This window comes from Hypomesus nipponensis, chromosome 24 (genome assembly GCF_054491055.1).
Source record: "Hypomesus nipponensis isolate SF chromosome 24, ASM5449105v1, whole genome shotgun sequence".
In the NCBI taxonomy this organism is placed as follows: Eukaryota; Metazoa; Chordata; class Actinopteri; order Osmeriformes; family Osmeridae; genus Hypomesus; species Hypomesus nipponensis.
This window is the reverse complement of record NC_140384.1, coordinates 5,108,862-5,124,550: the sequence shown is the minus strand read 5'-3', so window position 1 is coordinate 5,124,550 and position 15,689 is coordinate 5,108,862. Positions and strand designations below refer to the sequence as shown.

The window sequence follows — 15,689 nt, the reverse complement described above, 5'->3', positions numbered from 1 at the left end:
CCGCTCCGTACCTCCTCTAACTCATGCTCAGTCAGTGACATGTGACCTTCATGTCCAGCGCAGCCCTCCAAACCTCGCCCCCCCCACGCCTCCCCAGCCTGGCTGGGTTATGGGTATTTATACTGCTTCTCACTCACGGGCAGAGAGGCCCCGAGTAGCCCTGCAGCCTTCCAGCACGCCCCGGTGAACGGGCGGCCGTCTAAAGATCGTAACACCTTGTCAGGCAGTCACAGCAAATGGGGTTTGTTATAGCTGGATGATATAGAGGGCTGTTTAAGCCAGCCAGGTGAGTTGTACAGGGAGAGGGAGGGAGGGAGGGAGGGAGGGAGGGAGGGAGGGAGGGAGGGAGGGAGGGAGGGAGGGAGGTGAGGGAGGGAGGGAGGGAGGGAGGGAGGGAGGGAGGGAGGGAGGGAGGGAGGGAGGGAGGGAGGGAGGGAGGGAGGGAGGGAGGGAGGGAGGGAGGGAGGGAGGGAGGGAGGGAGGGAGGGAGGGAGGGATACATAAAGAGAGAGAGAGGGTTCATCTCTGGGTCAGTTTTGCAAGATTTTGCACAAAAGAGTGGTGATCTGGGAATTGCGCGTCACTGCCAAATAACTTAGTCACTTCTTGCCTGGCCGTTCACTGCCTTGTGTACGTTTCGCAAGGTGTGTTTGTCAGAGCGATATCAGTGGATGCGACTATCCTGGATTTAGCCTTTGGTACCAACCGAAATGTAAATTTTCAACGACATGGGATTGTGAGGAATGCTATATGCACCCCCCCCCAAAAAAAAACGAGATGTTGCGTACCATAAGAAGACGAGACTACAAATCGGGGGAGAAAAATGGAAGCGCAGCGACTCCAGAAGTGTCTGTGGGAGTGGTAGTCTTGCTAGACGGGTATTGTGTTAGCGCCACTTCAAACCACACGGCAGCACTATCCTTAGTGCACTCGCCTGGTATGGGGGCCAGCAAAACAACTCTGGTACACAAGAACACAAACAAGTCGGGCGTTTTCTTTTTCTTGGGGGGGGGAGGAAATGGGGGGGAGCCATCATTCTACCCGCATGCTGTCTCCTGTGGCTCTCACCTGAGCTAAACAGCATTAGACTCACAGTCACACTCCTCTTGACTGGCAGCGAACAGGGAGAGGGGGGAGGGGGGAGGGGGGAGGGGGGAGGGGGGAGGGGGGAGGGGGGGTGTGGATGAAAATGGAGGGAAGGCGAGGAGGAGAGGAAGAGGAGGGGAGGGGAAGGGGAGGGGAATTCCCTCAGCAGTTGTTATTGATTCCGGTGTTTACGGGCGGATAGTTTAGTGCCGTTTACAAAACAGAACAGATGCAGCCAGTGAGCAAAAAGGTAAACAATTGCTGTGTGGCAGCCTGCCAAATTCAGAGCCTGATGTATTAAACTCACAGTGAAGTGCATTTCCCCTTTGGGCCGCACTTATTGCCACTTCATTTCCTCAGCGCCTTCTCCCTCTCTGGCTTTCTCTCATTCCCTTGTCCTCTCTCTGTTTCCCTTTCTCTCTCTCTCTCTCTCTCTCTCTCTCTCTCTCTCTCTCTCTCTCTCTCTCTCTCTCTCTCTCTCTCTCTCTCTCTCTCTCTGTTTCCCTTTCTCTCTCTCTCTCTCTCTCTCTCTCTCTCTCTCTCTGGCTTTCGCTAATTCTCTTGTCCTCTCTCTGTTTCCCTTTCTCTCTCTCTCTCTCTCTCTCTCTCTCTTTCGCTCATTCTCTTTCTCCCCCCCCCCCTCCCCCCTCTCTTCCTCTCTCATCAGTGCAGGGTGTAAGGGCTGGCTGTCTGTCTGGTTCCTCTCTGTCCTTCCCTGACCCTTGAGGCCCAGCGCCAGCTAAGAGAGCCATTAGTGGGGGGAATTGCATGTGTCTGACATGGCCGAAAACCAATTATTAGACACTTTCTACCAAATGATGCCTACGTCTTTTGGGAATGGGCAATCATGCAATAATTTTTGCCACTGATTTAATTTCCCTTCACCAACCCCTCTCTTTCTCCAGCCACCAGCTCTCCATTTGTCTATCAGTGGTGTGTGTGTGTGTGTGTGTGTGTGTGTGTGTGTGTGTGAGTGGTGGGGTTATCTGTGCTCATTTGCCAAGACTGATTCCTCCACGCTGTAGTTAGCTGTATGGTCTCAAGATTCATATCTGAACTTCAACCGTTAAACCACCATTATTGATCGGACAAGACAGTGAACCATTGTATGTGTGTGTGTGTGCGTGTGTGTGTGTGTGTTTGTGTGTGTGTGTGCGTGTGTGTACCATTGGATGGGTTGTCCGTGGTGATATAAACTCCTGCATTGTGGAGAAAGAGTGTGTGAGCGCGAAGAGAGAGAGAGAGAGAGAGAGAGAGAGAGAGAGAGAGAGAGAGAGAGAGAGAGAGAGAGAGAGAGAGAGAGAGAGAGAGAGACCGAGACTGAGAGAAGAGAGAGAGTTTGGAAAGCCCATTGACAAGTTTATCATCCAGTCGGATCGCCGGGCGCTATTCTCCACAGACCAGCCGTCTGACAAAACAACAAAGAAGCGTCAGCGCGTCGGAGGCAGAGATCCTCACAGAGATCCTCACAGAGATCCTCACAGAGATCCTCACAGATGCAGATGTTAACCGCAGTGCCCAGGGAGTTCCAATCCGACATCAAGCTAGGCTGCAGCCCCTCCACCCCTCCTCCCTCTCATTCTCCCCCTACCCCCCCCCCCACCCCCCAACCCCATACTGCCTGTTGTCACCCAGAGGAAACTTGGTGAGGAGAGGGGTACATATGATAAAAGGTGGCACCACACCACTGTGTGTGTGTGTGTACGCATTTGTGTGTGTGTGTCTGAGAAAGAGGTTGCTAAAGCGTATCCTCGAGTCCTATCCACGGGTTTCCAGTGTGCATAACTCTGGGGGGGGGGGGGGGGGAGGGAGGGGGGAGGAAAGAGGGAGGGAGGGAGGTTGTGGTGCTGTGCAGGGCCCCCCTCTCTGCAAGGAGGTGGCGGGGTCAGCGTGGCGCCCGAGGGCCCGGGGAGGACCCCGTGCTGGGCCCCTGACGGCTGGGGCAGCCTCCGTCAGTCGCGGCCCGCTGCTCGCCCAGACAGCCTTATTACGGCTGACTCCTGCTGATGCCACCCTTTCCCCCCCCCCCCCTTCCCCTCCCTCGCCTCCCACTGTTCCCCCCGCCCCCCCCTCCTCGCTCGGCCCCCCTGGACCCTGGACCCCCCCCCCCCCCCTCACTGCTGGGACACAGCAGGGGCCCCCCTGCCATTATGGGGAGGGGGGGGGGGGAAGTGGCAAGTTTTGATATCTCGATTAAGCTGCTTTGGAGAAGCGGGGGAGGGGGGGGGGGGGTCTGTTGTCATATCCCTCCCAGAGTTTCAACCAATCAGCTCTTCCAGGCTGGAAGCGGTGCATTTTCTGGACCACTTGTTGGTGGGCTCCTCTCCTTGGCCCTGCTCAGGGCTCTCCACGGCAAAGTCCCGCTCACAACAGACTGCCGAGGTTCAGAGGCTCCATTGTGTGCCACCTCCGCGACAGAAGGTGCCGGAATAATTGAGTCATTTGTTTATATCCTTGAGCTTTTCAAGAGACCATGCATGAAAGCTATTGTGTGCCGTGGCCACTCCGAGGAACTGGAACAGCCCTGACATACAAACACATGTAATCATGCGTTCACACACAAACACACACACACACACACACACACAATAGGCTGTAAGAATGTATGGCATACAATACTAAAAATAAAAAAAACAGGCAGATCTTACAACCACTTATACAGACACTGTGTGAATCACCCATTGTCAAACAAGGCCATCTTGATCACCTGGAGAGGCTAGAGGAGAGAAGAGCACCAGAATTGGAAATAGTCGTGAACAGGCAGGAGCAACACACACACACACACAAACACACAAGCTTACACACCACCCCACAACATAATTACAAGACTGCATGTGTGTGCACAGCCTCAAGCCACACGCGTGCGTATGTGTGTGAGCGTGTGTGTGTGTTTGAGCGTGTGTGTGTGTGTGTTTGAGCGTGTGTGTGTATGTGTGTGTGTTTGAGCGTGTGTGTGTGTATGTGTGTGTTTGAGTGTGTGTGTGTGTGTGTGTGAACCCAGCCACAGATATGATGTAGGAGTAAGGGAGGCATGTCTTATTAAATATTAACAAACGCCATTCCCAAGTAGCCCCTAGAATCCCCACAAGCGGCGTCGTTGATGATGGCGGGCGGCGGTGGCGGGGGGCGGGCGGGCGGTGCTGCCTGAGCTATCTACCTCGCTGCCGACGCCGTCCCCACAGAATAGGACGGGCGCGCTTCCACGCGGGCCAAGTTCAAAGAGCGTAGGGGAGCGGAGGAGAGGGGGAGAGCGGCTGGGGAAAGGTGGATGCGCCACCTATATGCGTGTTCAAAGAGCGTTGCATCTATAGGGCACACGGCTCTCTGTATGGGGAGAATTACAGGGACCGGAATTCAAATATACCATCCTGGATGATTGAACGAAAGGTTCTGCACCTGAAGATGTATTTTTCTTCTCAGCAGAGGTCTAGCGCGGGAGGTGGAACATACTTTCTAAAGCCAGGCATGCCAATCGTAGCCTTGTTTTCTTTTACAGGCGCACAGAAATAATTGTGCCGTACAGAGCGGTGTCCCTGTGAGATAGTGTAAAGGGGCACATACATGTCCTGCTGTTCACGAAAGCAGCAGCGGCAGTACATGTAAGGTGCAAAAGCAACATGCCATACCGTGTCATTTCCCTTTCCTTTCAAGTGTCATTTGCAGTGTCATTTGCACACGCGCACTTACATTACATTTAGTCATTTAGCAAACGCTCTTATTCAGAGCGACTTACAGTAAGTACAGGGACATTCCCCCGAGGCAAGTAGGGTGAAGTGCCTTGCCCAAGGACACAACGTCATTTGGTACGGCGGGGAATCGATCCGGCAACCTTCTGATTACAAGCCCGACTCCCTCACCGCTCAGCCATCTGACGGCCACAAAAGCATAGCATGTAAAGGGAGGCACGTGCATCCCCACATACTCACAGATACACACAATGCCATCCCGCTCTCCTGCAGATTCAGTGCTGTTTAAAGCCAGAGTCATTGTTCCCGCCCAGCCAACCCGCCTGGCAGACCCGTGCATTTCAACGCTCACCCCCATCACAACCGAGGAAGAGAGAGGAAGAGAAGAGACGAGCGAGAGTGAGTGAGTGAGTGAGTGAGTGAGTGAGGGACGGGGGTCGGGGGCGAGGCCTGCAAAAGGGGCTGAGGACCCTCACATCTGCCCGGGGAAACAATGGGAGCGCTCCTGTTTCAGACGGAGGGGTTCAGAGATGTGGCGCGTATCGGGCGCGAACGCCTGTTAAACGGTTCAGTGGCCTGACAGTAGCTGGAGTCAGAGCCAGCGCTCCCCAGGGAGGGAGAGAGGAAGGGAAGCATTGGCCTCGCGGGCACGTCTCCTCTTAAGACACCCGCACACACACACAGACACTTTCCTTTCACAGACGGGAAAGGAAATTCTGCACCAGAGCAGAGAAAATAAACAAAACCGCAGCACAGAGGAGAACAGGAGTCGGAAGATTCCTGTGATGTCTGCAGAGGAGCCGGTGAAACCGAGTGGATCTACGCGGCTCACTCTCATCTGCCGTAATTGTCTAGACAGTCGTCTGCTTTGCTCGGCGTTCGGTAGAGCAGCAAAAAAAAAAAAAAAAAACGCCTGTTGTGTAAATGCTGAATCTAATTATGCACATACGCCACCACCAACATTCAGTCAAATCAGCCATGATGCGCATGGTTAGGCTATACGATCTGTGGTGTTTGGGTCGGGAGTGTTAAACAATGACTCTGTCACGGGGTTAATCTGACTGTGTGGCGGCGAAGCCCCACGCAGATTTCCCATCATTCCTCAGCGCGGGCCCCCAGCTCCCTTCGGTGGCGTGTTCTGCCTCCGGTGCTACATTTGACGGTGTGGTGAGTAGGTGTGTAGCCCGCCACGTTCCGCCATCAAACAGCCTAACTGACGCATGGCCAATTATCCCGGCTGCCTCCCTCTCATCTCACGTTTAAGGAGAGGGAAAGAGAGGAGGAGAGATGGAGGGAGGGGGGCAGAGGGAGGGAAAGAGGGATGAGAGGCGGCTGTGTTTTTATAGAAGAGTGGCAGATGTAGAATCACTCGTCTCCCTCCCACAGGGAGAGCTTGACATATGCACCCGTTTCCCAAAAGCAAACAATGGCGCGCACTTTCGTTTTTTATTGAGAATCTTTACCCTCGGCAACCCGTAAATAGGCCAATCAGAACCAAAGAGAGAGCATGGGGGGGGGGGGGGAACTATCACGACTGACACATGATATTCTTCCGTGCCGTTTCCCCCGGCCTACGAAACATCACTCCTTCCCTCACATCATACCACTCAAGCGCATACAGTTTGTAGACTGTGTGCTATTGAAGTGTTTCATTCTAAAATACAGTGTATCCTTTCTGGGGGGGAAAACAAAGAGTAGTGTCATTTCTCCCATCCAGATATTCCCCTTAAATATGTTTCCAGTCCATTCCATACCTTCAAACTGATTCTTTTTCAGGGTCAATTTTTAAATGTTGGATCGAGTATGAATACAACCCTTGACTTGTGCAAGTACTTCTGAAAGTTTCTCTTTTGTTGTTTGATCTTACTATTCTACGGCAAAGCCTCGCTCCGCTTCATAATTACACTTTGCTCCTCATCCTTCTCCTCTCACAAAAAGAAACCTTCTCGCAGTCTGCAGTCACATACACAGGACGGCTTCAGGATGCTCGCAAACTTGACATATCAAAGATAATTGAAACGAAAGTGCACAGAAGTCGAGGCCTGGGAGCCTGCTGGAAAGAGGGAGAGAGGGAGAAGGAGAAAAGGACTGAGAGAGAAAGTGAGACATGGAGAGAGAGAGAGAGAGAGAGAGAGAGAGAGAGAGAGAGAGAGAGAGGGAGAGAGAGAGAGAGAGAGACTGAGAGCATAAGATGGAGAGGTAGAGAGGACAGAGACAGAAAGAGAGAGAGACAGAAAGAGAGAAAGAGAGAGAGAGAGCACAGCAGCAAAGAAGGAGGTGTCACTGACCTACAGAGGCCTTGGCCCTGGCCGAGATCCTCCTGGCCTTGCTGCGAGGCGCCGTGTTCTCCTGCAGAGCTGTCTCACACTCCCTCTCCATCACGGCCTCCAGCTCCCGGGCCAGGGTCCCGAGGTAGGCGGCGTTCAGGAACCCCAGGATGGCGTGGGGCTCTGCCACACCGTTCAGCACGTGGAGCTCCTCTCCGAGGGCCCGGGTCAGCGGCGGAGCGGCCCGCCGGAGCCCCTCCTCCAGCCTGGAGAAGCCCGTGGCGCCCCCGGGGACAGGGGCGAGGGCGGCGCGGAGCCGGCCCAGCACGGCCTGACTCCTCAGGCCCTGGTAGAGGCCCAGCGCCTCCGCCTCAGGGAGGAGGAAGCACAGCTGCTGGAGGGCCTGGATCCTCTGGGCCACGCCGAAGCTCCAGGGGCCCCGCGGAGACAGCCGGCCCAGGATGTGGCGTCGCAGGCGGGATCGCACGTCGTCCCACGCCTCCTGGACCTCCAGGGCCGAGTCGTCCCGGAGGAGGTTGACGGGCGGGGCTTGGGCGGTGGCGGTGTTGGGGAAGGCGACCCCACACTGGGAGGAGAGGCTAAGCAGCAGCTGGAGAGTGGCGTCCTCTCTGCCCTCCTCCTCTGAGCTCAGGTACAGCAGCTGTGGAGAGAGCGTCATGTCATGTCTTTTGTCCTCGCACAGCAGCAGGAGGTCAACACGCGTCATTATAGTGGATACAGGGAATAACGCATCGCTAGTTATCCCTTTTCACTCGTATACACTATAACAAAGTGAAATCCAAGTCTTCAGTGCGGTCATAATCAACAGGGAGCATTACCAGGGCTTTCAGGAAGTCCAGGAGTTCTTGGTGTCCCGTGGCGACAGGCCTGGCCATGGCGGGGTTCCGTGGACTGAACCACTGCAGACATTCTGTGGGGCTGGGAGAGCGCTCCCCCATCCAGGACTCTCCCATCTTCACCTGCAGCTCCTTCACACTCTGCTCAATACTGACAGAGACAGGGGCACGTGTCACTCACAATGAACCTCCCGCAAACAGCCGTCGCCGACCGAAAACACACCCCCTCGCTTTCCCCGGAACGTCGACACACACACACACACTGAGAGATACATCATCAATAATGAACTGAGACATCGATGAAACCTGTGCGTACCGTGTGTGTGTGTGTGTTGGGTAGGAAGTGGCGTTAGGGACGTCTAACGCAGATGCCACTCTTCGTGAGTCATGTCTCCCTTATACACACACAGACACACACACAGACACACACACACAGACACACACACAGACACACACACACGGCATCAGCTATTCTGTCTTCCCTTTAATGTGACAGATTAGAAATGACATCCTCAGGCTTGCCATGTTTTGTAGTTTCCATGCAAATCGATGCAATGCCCATGTGGATGTGTGTGCGTGTGTCTGCGATGTGTGTATTTATACGAGGCAGAGAGAGAGTGGATATGCACATATCATTTGTGTGTGTGTGTGTGTGTGGGTGAGGGAGAGAACGAGAGATGGAGAGAGGAGCAGTTTTTATTTTACCACCACACAGCTTCCCTTCCCCTAGGCCTATAAAGAGCCTCCTGCCTGCTCCGAGGACACGCACCCTTCCAGATGTCTCCCAATGACGGGATATTAAACGCTGCTTCTGTGTGACACACATTTGTTGGTGTGTGTGTGGGGGGGGGGGATGCAAGGGTACACGAGGCATAAAAACGTTAGAGACTGACTAACAGCCTGAATTTGAAATCTCAGTAGATTAAACGCTGCATATGTTCATATTTTGCAGAACACTTGCTTTCTGTCGATAACCAGGGTGATGTGTTGTGCTGTGCGTAGAGGAGAGGGAGGCTGGGGGGGGGGGGGGGGGTGATGGATCGCCCGTGGTTCTGCTGTGATGTGCAGGGGCTATCAAATCAGCCTTAACCTACAGCACTTGTACAGTATGGTCTTGTTTAAATATAATCAGCGAATATAAGACTGCGATAGCAGTCTATCGCCGTTTGTGGTGCATTCCAGGGCTTTAAAACAGAGGTCGAGGGAGGTTGTTCACATTTTTGTCGTGTAACGGTTAGACATTGATGAAACGGCCCGCCGCCGTCGCAACAGAAAAAAGAAAGAAATAAGAGGGCCTCCCAGAGTAAGGGTGTTTAATGTGGCACTTAAATGAGAATGTGTGTCTGGGCTCCTCCCAAGGCTTTTATACAGACAGCAGGTCTTAAATGGACTCCCATCTGTGGCCTGCTCCAGCCTGGATCACGACTTCATAAAACCATCATCTCCGCCCACCCCTGCCCCCCACCTGCCCCCACCGAGGCGCCACGCGTGAACGCCTCTCCGCGCCATTACTTATGTCGTTAAACACGGCTTCGCTGTCTCCCATGTCGTACCTGTGCGCGCGCTCTCCGCGCCTAAAACTGCAGCCGAGACACACGAGAGTGGATTTCAAATGCTTCCCCATGACCGACTGGTGACAAGTGACCTGAGCCGGCAGGGAACTGCTCAGACAGACAAAGTTCCACAACAAAATGGCCGACTTTTTCCACCCCGCGACGCTTGCATGCTTGTGTTTGCACTCAAAAGACATGTCGGTGTTTGCACTATACTGTATATTGAATATGTATGTATATATTTACGTTCAATTCCGTATTTTTGTATCCTTTGTATTCTCGTAGTTCTCTCCAATAACCTACCAAGAAAGTCTATTCAAAGCTTTAAAAGGCTACACCATTTCGTCGCCTCTCTGACATGGCATGGGTGTAAAGCTGTGGAGGATGTAGCTCTGAAAAGCCTCTCTCAATCGAAACCCCTTTTTTCCACTTTGCCGCTTTTAATGAAGCCACCTTTGCAGGTTCGCGTTAAGACGTAGCGTGTGAAAGACTGGGGGGGGGGGGGCGTATGGTCCGTGGGCTGGGGCAGCTGGGAGGCCAGCCTACTACCTGGGGACTAATCAACTCTGCGGGATTATCCTCAGGCCCGCCTACGTTCCTTTACCCAGCGGCTAAGCGCCCGCCGGAGATGGAAGGAGCGGAGGACAGAATGCAGGAGAAAGACAGTGGTTCGGGAGAAAGGAGGAAGAGTCCGGAGAAAGCCCCGGTCGATCCGAAAAAGGAGGGAAACGACAATGGACACGGTCGGGGTTCAACCGAAAACAAAACCCCCTGCCAGATGAGTTCAGCCAGGGCTTCTTCAGGTCCCTCAACAAACATGTCAATCATACCCACCCCCCGCCCTCCCCACCCCACGCCCCTCACACCAGATGAAACCTAATTGTTTTCCCGATGGGTCCAGCCAGACAGCGGGTGACACCCCTCCGCCCCTACAGAGGAGAGGGAGTGAGGGGATGAGGGGGTGTGGGGGGCGACCGGAGGAGGCCTTTATTAGATATGATGGCGTATTTCACAGCTCCGTGACTTACAGAAACCCAATCCTGAGATTAGTCAGCGCTTTGACGTTATCTTAAGTTCCTTGTCAGAATTAATTTAGTGTGGGTGGGCCGTGGGTCTGGCTGTCTGCAGCACTCCGGGAGAGAGAGGGAGGGAGGGAAAAAGAGAGGGGAGGGAAAGAGAGGCAGAAAGACAGAGGGAGAGAGAGGGAGAGAGAGAGAGGGGGAGCATGGATGGGGCAGCCGGAGGAGATCTCTTTACAATAAGCCCCAGCCCCAGTCAGTGCCAGACCGGCCACCTGGGAACCCAATACCTGCACCATCAAAGAGGGCCATTCTACACGGACAGAGGGGATGAATGGGACTCAGTGAACAGGCAGAAACAGACCTCCCCCCTGTCCAGCCCTGCCTGTGGCCCACTCTCTGCCCTCCACAGTACCCCCCCACCCCCCAGCCACTGATACGGAGGCTGCATGTGCAGACCACACACGCCTGTATGCGCACACGGATCCACGCGCCGGCGCTCACACGCTCTTGTGCGTGCCAACAAATACACACACATAGCCCCTGCACACACACACACACACACTCGTGACCGTGCGAGCGACATCAAATATACACCCGCAGCCCCAGCCGCACGCACTTCAAACTGAAGTCTGCGGCCCGCGTACATACAGAGCACTCATGTCCTCTGAGCTCGATTGGCAGCCGGCTACTGAGAGCCATTTCCGTGCCAGCGAGAAACCCGAGGTCTGTCTGCACTCGCCTGGCCGCCGCTGACACTTCATTAGGGGGCCGTTTCCTGGTGGCCTCCGCCAGTGTCCCATCTGATGAAATCTAATGGATTACAGCATTTCAATTTGGGGAGCCGGGGCCCCGTTGTCAGCCTATCTTAATCTCCTTCAATTAGGGAGCGGCTCTTAGGCAAATCTCTGACATCTGAGAGCTGGGAGTGGGCCAGCCACTCTGACCCTTAAAAGAGGTTATAGCCTTCACAGGAGCGGGCAGCCCGCTCGCTCGCACTCTCCCTCTCATTCCTCTTTCCCTGTTTCCTCGTCCTCTTCCGTAATTTGTCCCAGACACTGATAAGTGGATGAGGCAGCAGGTGAACGTGTGTGCATGTGGCGCACGTGTACACGTGCGTGTGAGCGAGAGTGTGTGTGTGTGTGTGTGACTGTACACGTTTGTGTGTGTGTGTCTACAGCCCGCCCTAGTTGAGGTAAGAGAGTGGTGTCGCGCGCTTCCAGGCTAATCAGACAGCCGGCAGCCGCCACTCAAACTGGCTGGAGATGAATCCAGCACGGACTGACCAGTGGAACAGACCCAGAGGAGGGTTGCCTTATTTTTGGAGCAATTCTCCATTATCCGGCCCTTTGTTCTCATAATGGTTATCCCTCTCCTGTCTTCGCGAGAACACAAAATAACCCTTTAATGCTTAGAAAGCAGAAAAATGTCCCTGGCCTTCAGTAATAAGCCTTGAATTACCTACCCAAGGGTTTTCGTTTCAAGATGTGGATTCTTCAATTACTACGTGCCCATTTGGAGAGGAAAAGAGAGAGGGATGGGGAGAGGGTGAAGATGGAGGGATGAGGCCCAGGGATGCTAATGGCGCCCGGAGCGAGAGGCTTTGTTCCCTCGCCACATTTAGCTTGTCCCTCATCCTCCGTCCTCGCCCCTCTCCACGGCACAAAGGATAAAAGCGCTGAAATATAGATTTCTCGCTCTCTGTCTCTTTTTTTTCCCACTCGGGTCTCATTCATTCTCTCCCACTTCCAGAGATCACCTCATCCTGCTCCTCTTGTCCGTGTGTTCACATCGAGAGAAAGAGAGAGAGAGAGAGAGAGAGAGAGAGAGAGAGAGAGAGAGAGAGAGAGAGAGAGAGAGAGAGAGAGAGAGAGAGAGAGAGAGAGAGAGAGAGAGAGAGAGAGAGAGAGAGAGAAAAAATACAAAATGGTAGCCCAGTGGGCCTGCCGCGTGACTTCATCAAACCCCTTGAACCCTACCCCTCGCGTTATCAAGGTGTATGATCCCTGTGATTGGGTATGTGGACACTTACAGTACTTAGAGGAGAACAAGATTGCAGAGGGTCATTGTGTGATGACTTTTCACGGTTCGAATAACTCATTCAGACGGTGACTGGCGCCTCTAGATTCAATTAAACTACAGAAGAAAGTACGTTTGAAGCATGACGTGTACAGTATGTTCCCGATGAAACAAAGCTTGGCAGTGTGACCTATGACCTGGTCCTGTATAGATGTTAATCCGAGATGTTCGATAAAAGCTCACCTTCTCTGATATGTCTCTGATGAAGTTGTTTCACAAAAGAAGTGATAACAAATCCTTTTCTTTAGTATTTGCTTTCAGTAACTAGAAAAACCTGATAGGTTGGCAGACTTTGTAAAGACCTGTGCATAGTAACACAGTGACATGGTATTCATAAATGAATGAATGAATGCATAACAATGAGAAATCACAAATGCTGGATGTTCCAGGAAGCCAAGAGCACTCAATGAATACAGTTGAATGAATTTGCGAGACATTCTGAATGTCAATAACTTTTCAAAATGGCCAAGGACAAGGTTTTGATCTCTTCAGGTCCACATTTTCTATGCTCATATGTGTGTGTGCCTGTGTGTAAATGGACTGCATTTATAGTGCGCCTTTTCTACCTTATTGGCACTCAAAGCGCTTTACATTTTGCCTCTCATTCACCCATTCAGACTCACACTCACACATACCGACGGCGGCAAGATGCCGTGCAAGGCACTGTTCTGCCCATTGGGAGCAACTGGGGGTTCAGAGTCTTGCTCAAGGATACTTTGGCACATGGCCTGGGAGGAGTCGGAGATCGAACCGCCAACCTTGCGATTCACAGACGACCCTCTCTAACCCCTGAGCCACAGCCGTGTATGTGTGCGTGAGATAGATTAGAGCCAGATGGAGCCTACAGACAAAGAGGGAGGGAAAGAGACAGAGACAGAGAGACAGACAGATAACACAGAGAGCAAGAGTGAGAGAGAGAGAGAGAGTCATACACAGAGCGAGAGAGAGAGCGAGAGAGAGAGAGAGAGAGAGAGAGAGAGAGAGAGAGAGAGAGAAAGAGAGAGAGAGTCATACACAGAGTGAGAGAGAGAGCGAGAGAGAGAGAGAGAGTCATACACAGAGTGAGAGAGAGAGCGAGAGAGAGAGAGAGAGAGAGAGAGAGAGAGAGAGAGTCATACACAGAGTGAGAGAGAGAGCGAGAGAGAGAGAGTCATACACAGAGTGAGAGAGAGAGCGAGAGAGAGAGAGAGAGAGAGAGAGTCATACACAGAGTGAGAGAGAGAGCGAGAGAGAGAGAGAGAGAGAGAGAGAGAGAGAGAGAGAGAGAGAGAGAGAGTCATACACAGAGTGAGAGAGAGAGCGAGAGAGAGAGAGAGTCATACACAGAGTGAGAGAGAGAGCGAGAGAGAGAGAGAGAGAGAGAGAGAGAGAGAGAGAGAGAGAGAGAGAGAGAGACATACACAGAGCGAGAGAGAGAGCGAGAGAGCAACAGTGTCAGACACTAACCTGCAGGCGTTGAGCTTCAGCTTGTCCTCCGTGTCCCTGAGCAGCTGCTGCAGGTCCCCCTCACTGGGCACCCCAGGAGGCAGCAGCTCCACGAAGGCATGGTCCTGGGGAAGGTCCCCCTGCCACTCCATTCTGCCCTGGAGCACAGAGAGAGAGGCCTGGTCAGTACAGCCACCTGCTGGCTTACCCACAATGCCCATGGAGGGGATTCCATGGACGGTGCCAACTTAACAGCCAACAAGACCCCATCAATTATTTGTACCGTCAAGTGTGGAAAACGTTTGGTGTGCCTGTTATCCGCCGTTGATTGAGGATGTAAGACTGTAAAACGGACAAATGACATATAAAGAAACGGATTTGGATAGGCCTGTTCGCACACAGACACAAGGCATTCACACAAAGATGACACATGCGATCTATATACATGTGCTTTTTGGCACCATATAAGAGGCACACAGAGGAAATAGCGCAACATAGCTGTATCCGATAAATTCCGTCGAACACAATGAAGATAATGAGATGAAGGAAACACAACATTGAAATCGCATATTGAGTGGAAAGAGCCAATGAATAGACGAAATCCGCTGTCTCTTTCACAAAGACCCACACATGCACATGCCTGTGCGTGCACGCTCCCCCCCACCCCCACACATACACACACACAGCATATGAGACATGGTAATTTAATTTCTCCTCAAACAAGATTGTTATCAGGAGCTGTAAATCAACTGCGCCTGAAACAAGAGGAAGCTCGTTATCAACAAAACATATTTTCCGCCCCGCCCCTCTCCTCCCTCTCATCAGATATTCCATTTACAGTCGGAGGCCCGCCGATAAAAATGCATTGCCTGGCCTTTTCCCATTACACATCCAGTGACACTACAACCAGTTAACAAACACATATCAATAAGGATGGAGACTCAGGCTATAAGCAACAACCCATCTCTGCACCTCTCCTTCTGGAACCTTCGCGGTGCTTAACGCCTTCCCTAACAGCCAATCCCGGCGTCGGCGCCGTAAGGACAGGGCCTCGTATCAATACCGTCATCATGAGTCAAGTGGAATGTAATGGAGAGTGTCAGTGTCAATTTGGCTTTCTCACACTCCTCGCCCCCTTCATCTGCCGTGATTTTAATAATCCCTGTCAAACTCCAAACAGCTCGCCGTACCTCCCTGACACGGCAGACAGAAAGCTCAACATTCATTTATCCCGCACAAAGGGAGGGCTGTCCAGCTGGACAAATATTATTTTCCTCATTTGACAGTCTCCACAGTTAAGCTTGTGCTTTATTATCCCCCCCACCACCACCACCCTCCCCCACCAGCCGCCGTCATCGCCCTGCTTCGGTGCCACTGTCTGGGAGGCAGTTTATGAAGCTACTTCTCTGGAAACGTGGAGGTTTTTCAATCGAGGGATTAGGGTCTCGGCAGTGTAATTATACAGGGAGTGTGTGTGTGTGTGTGTGTGTGTGTGTGTGGGGGGGGGAGGGGTTCTGTACAGTATGTCTCCCTGACAATAACAACGTCTGCCTGTCATTCTGTCTGTGTGTGTGTTTGTGTTATATTGTACGTGTGAGAAATAGCCCCTTGTGTGCGTGTGTGTGGGTTTGCGCGTGTGTACACAGGTGTGCGCCTGGTGCTTGTTCGCACCGGCGATGCAGCGGCACCCAGCTCGTGTGCGCATGGCTGGCCTGTG

The 15,689-nt window shown here is 52.9% G+C and overlaps 1 protein-coding gene across 1 annotated transcript in view; it reads right to left on the bottom strand.

Moving 5' to 3' along the window:
* The window catches only part of kiaa0825 (KIAA0825 ortholog), a 92,033-nt gene that overhangs the window by 74,279 nt on the left and 2,065 nt on the right, over window positions 1–15,689 (bottom strand). Inside the window, exons 2-5 of the mRNA XM_084690463.1 lie at window positions 14,256–14,314; window positions 13,994–14,130; window positions 7,879–8,047; window positions 7,061–7,700 (exon numbers count right to left, since the gene is read on the bottom strand). Of these exons, the coding sequence (XP_084546589.1) occupies window positions 7,061–7,700; window positions 7,879–8,047; window positions 13,994–14,124 (940 nt within the window). The 5' untranslated portion in view covers window positions 14,125–14,130; window positions 14,256–14,314. The remainder of the gene's footprint in view (window positions 1–7,060; window positions 7,701–7,878; window positions 8,048–13,993; window positions 14,131–14,255; window positions 14,315–15,689) is intronic.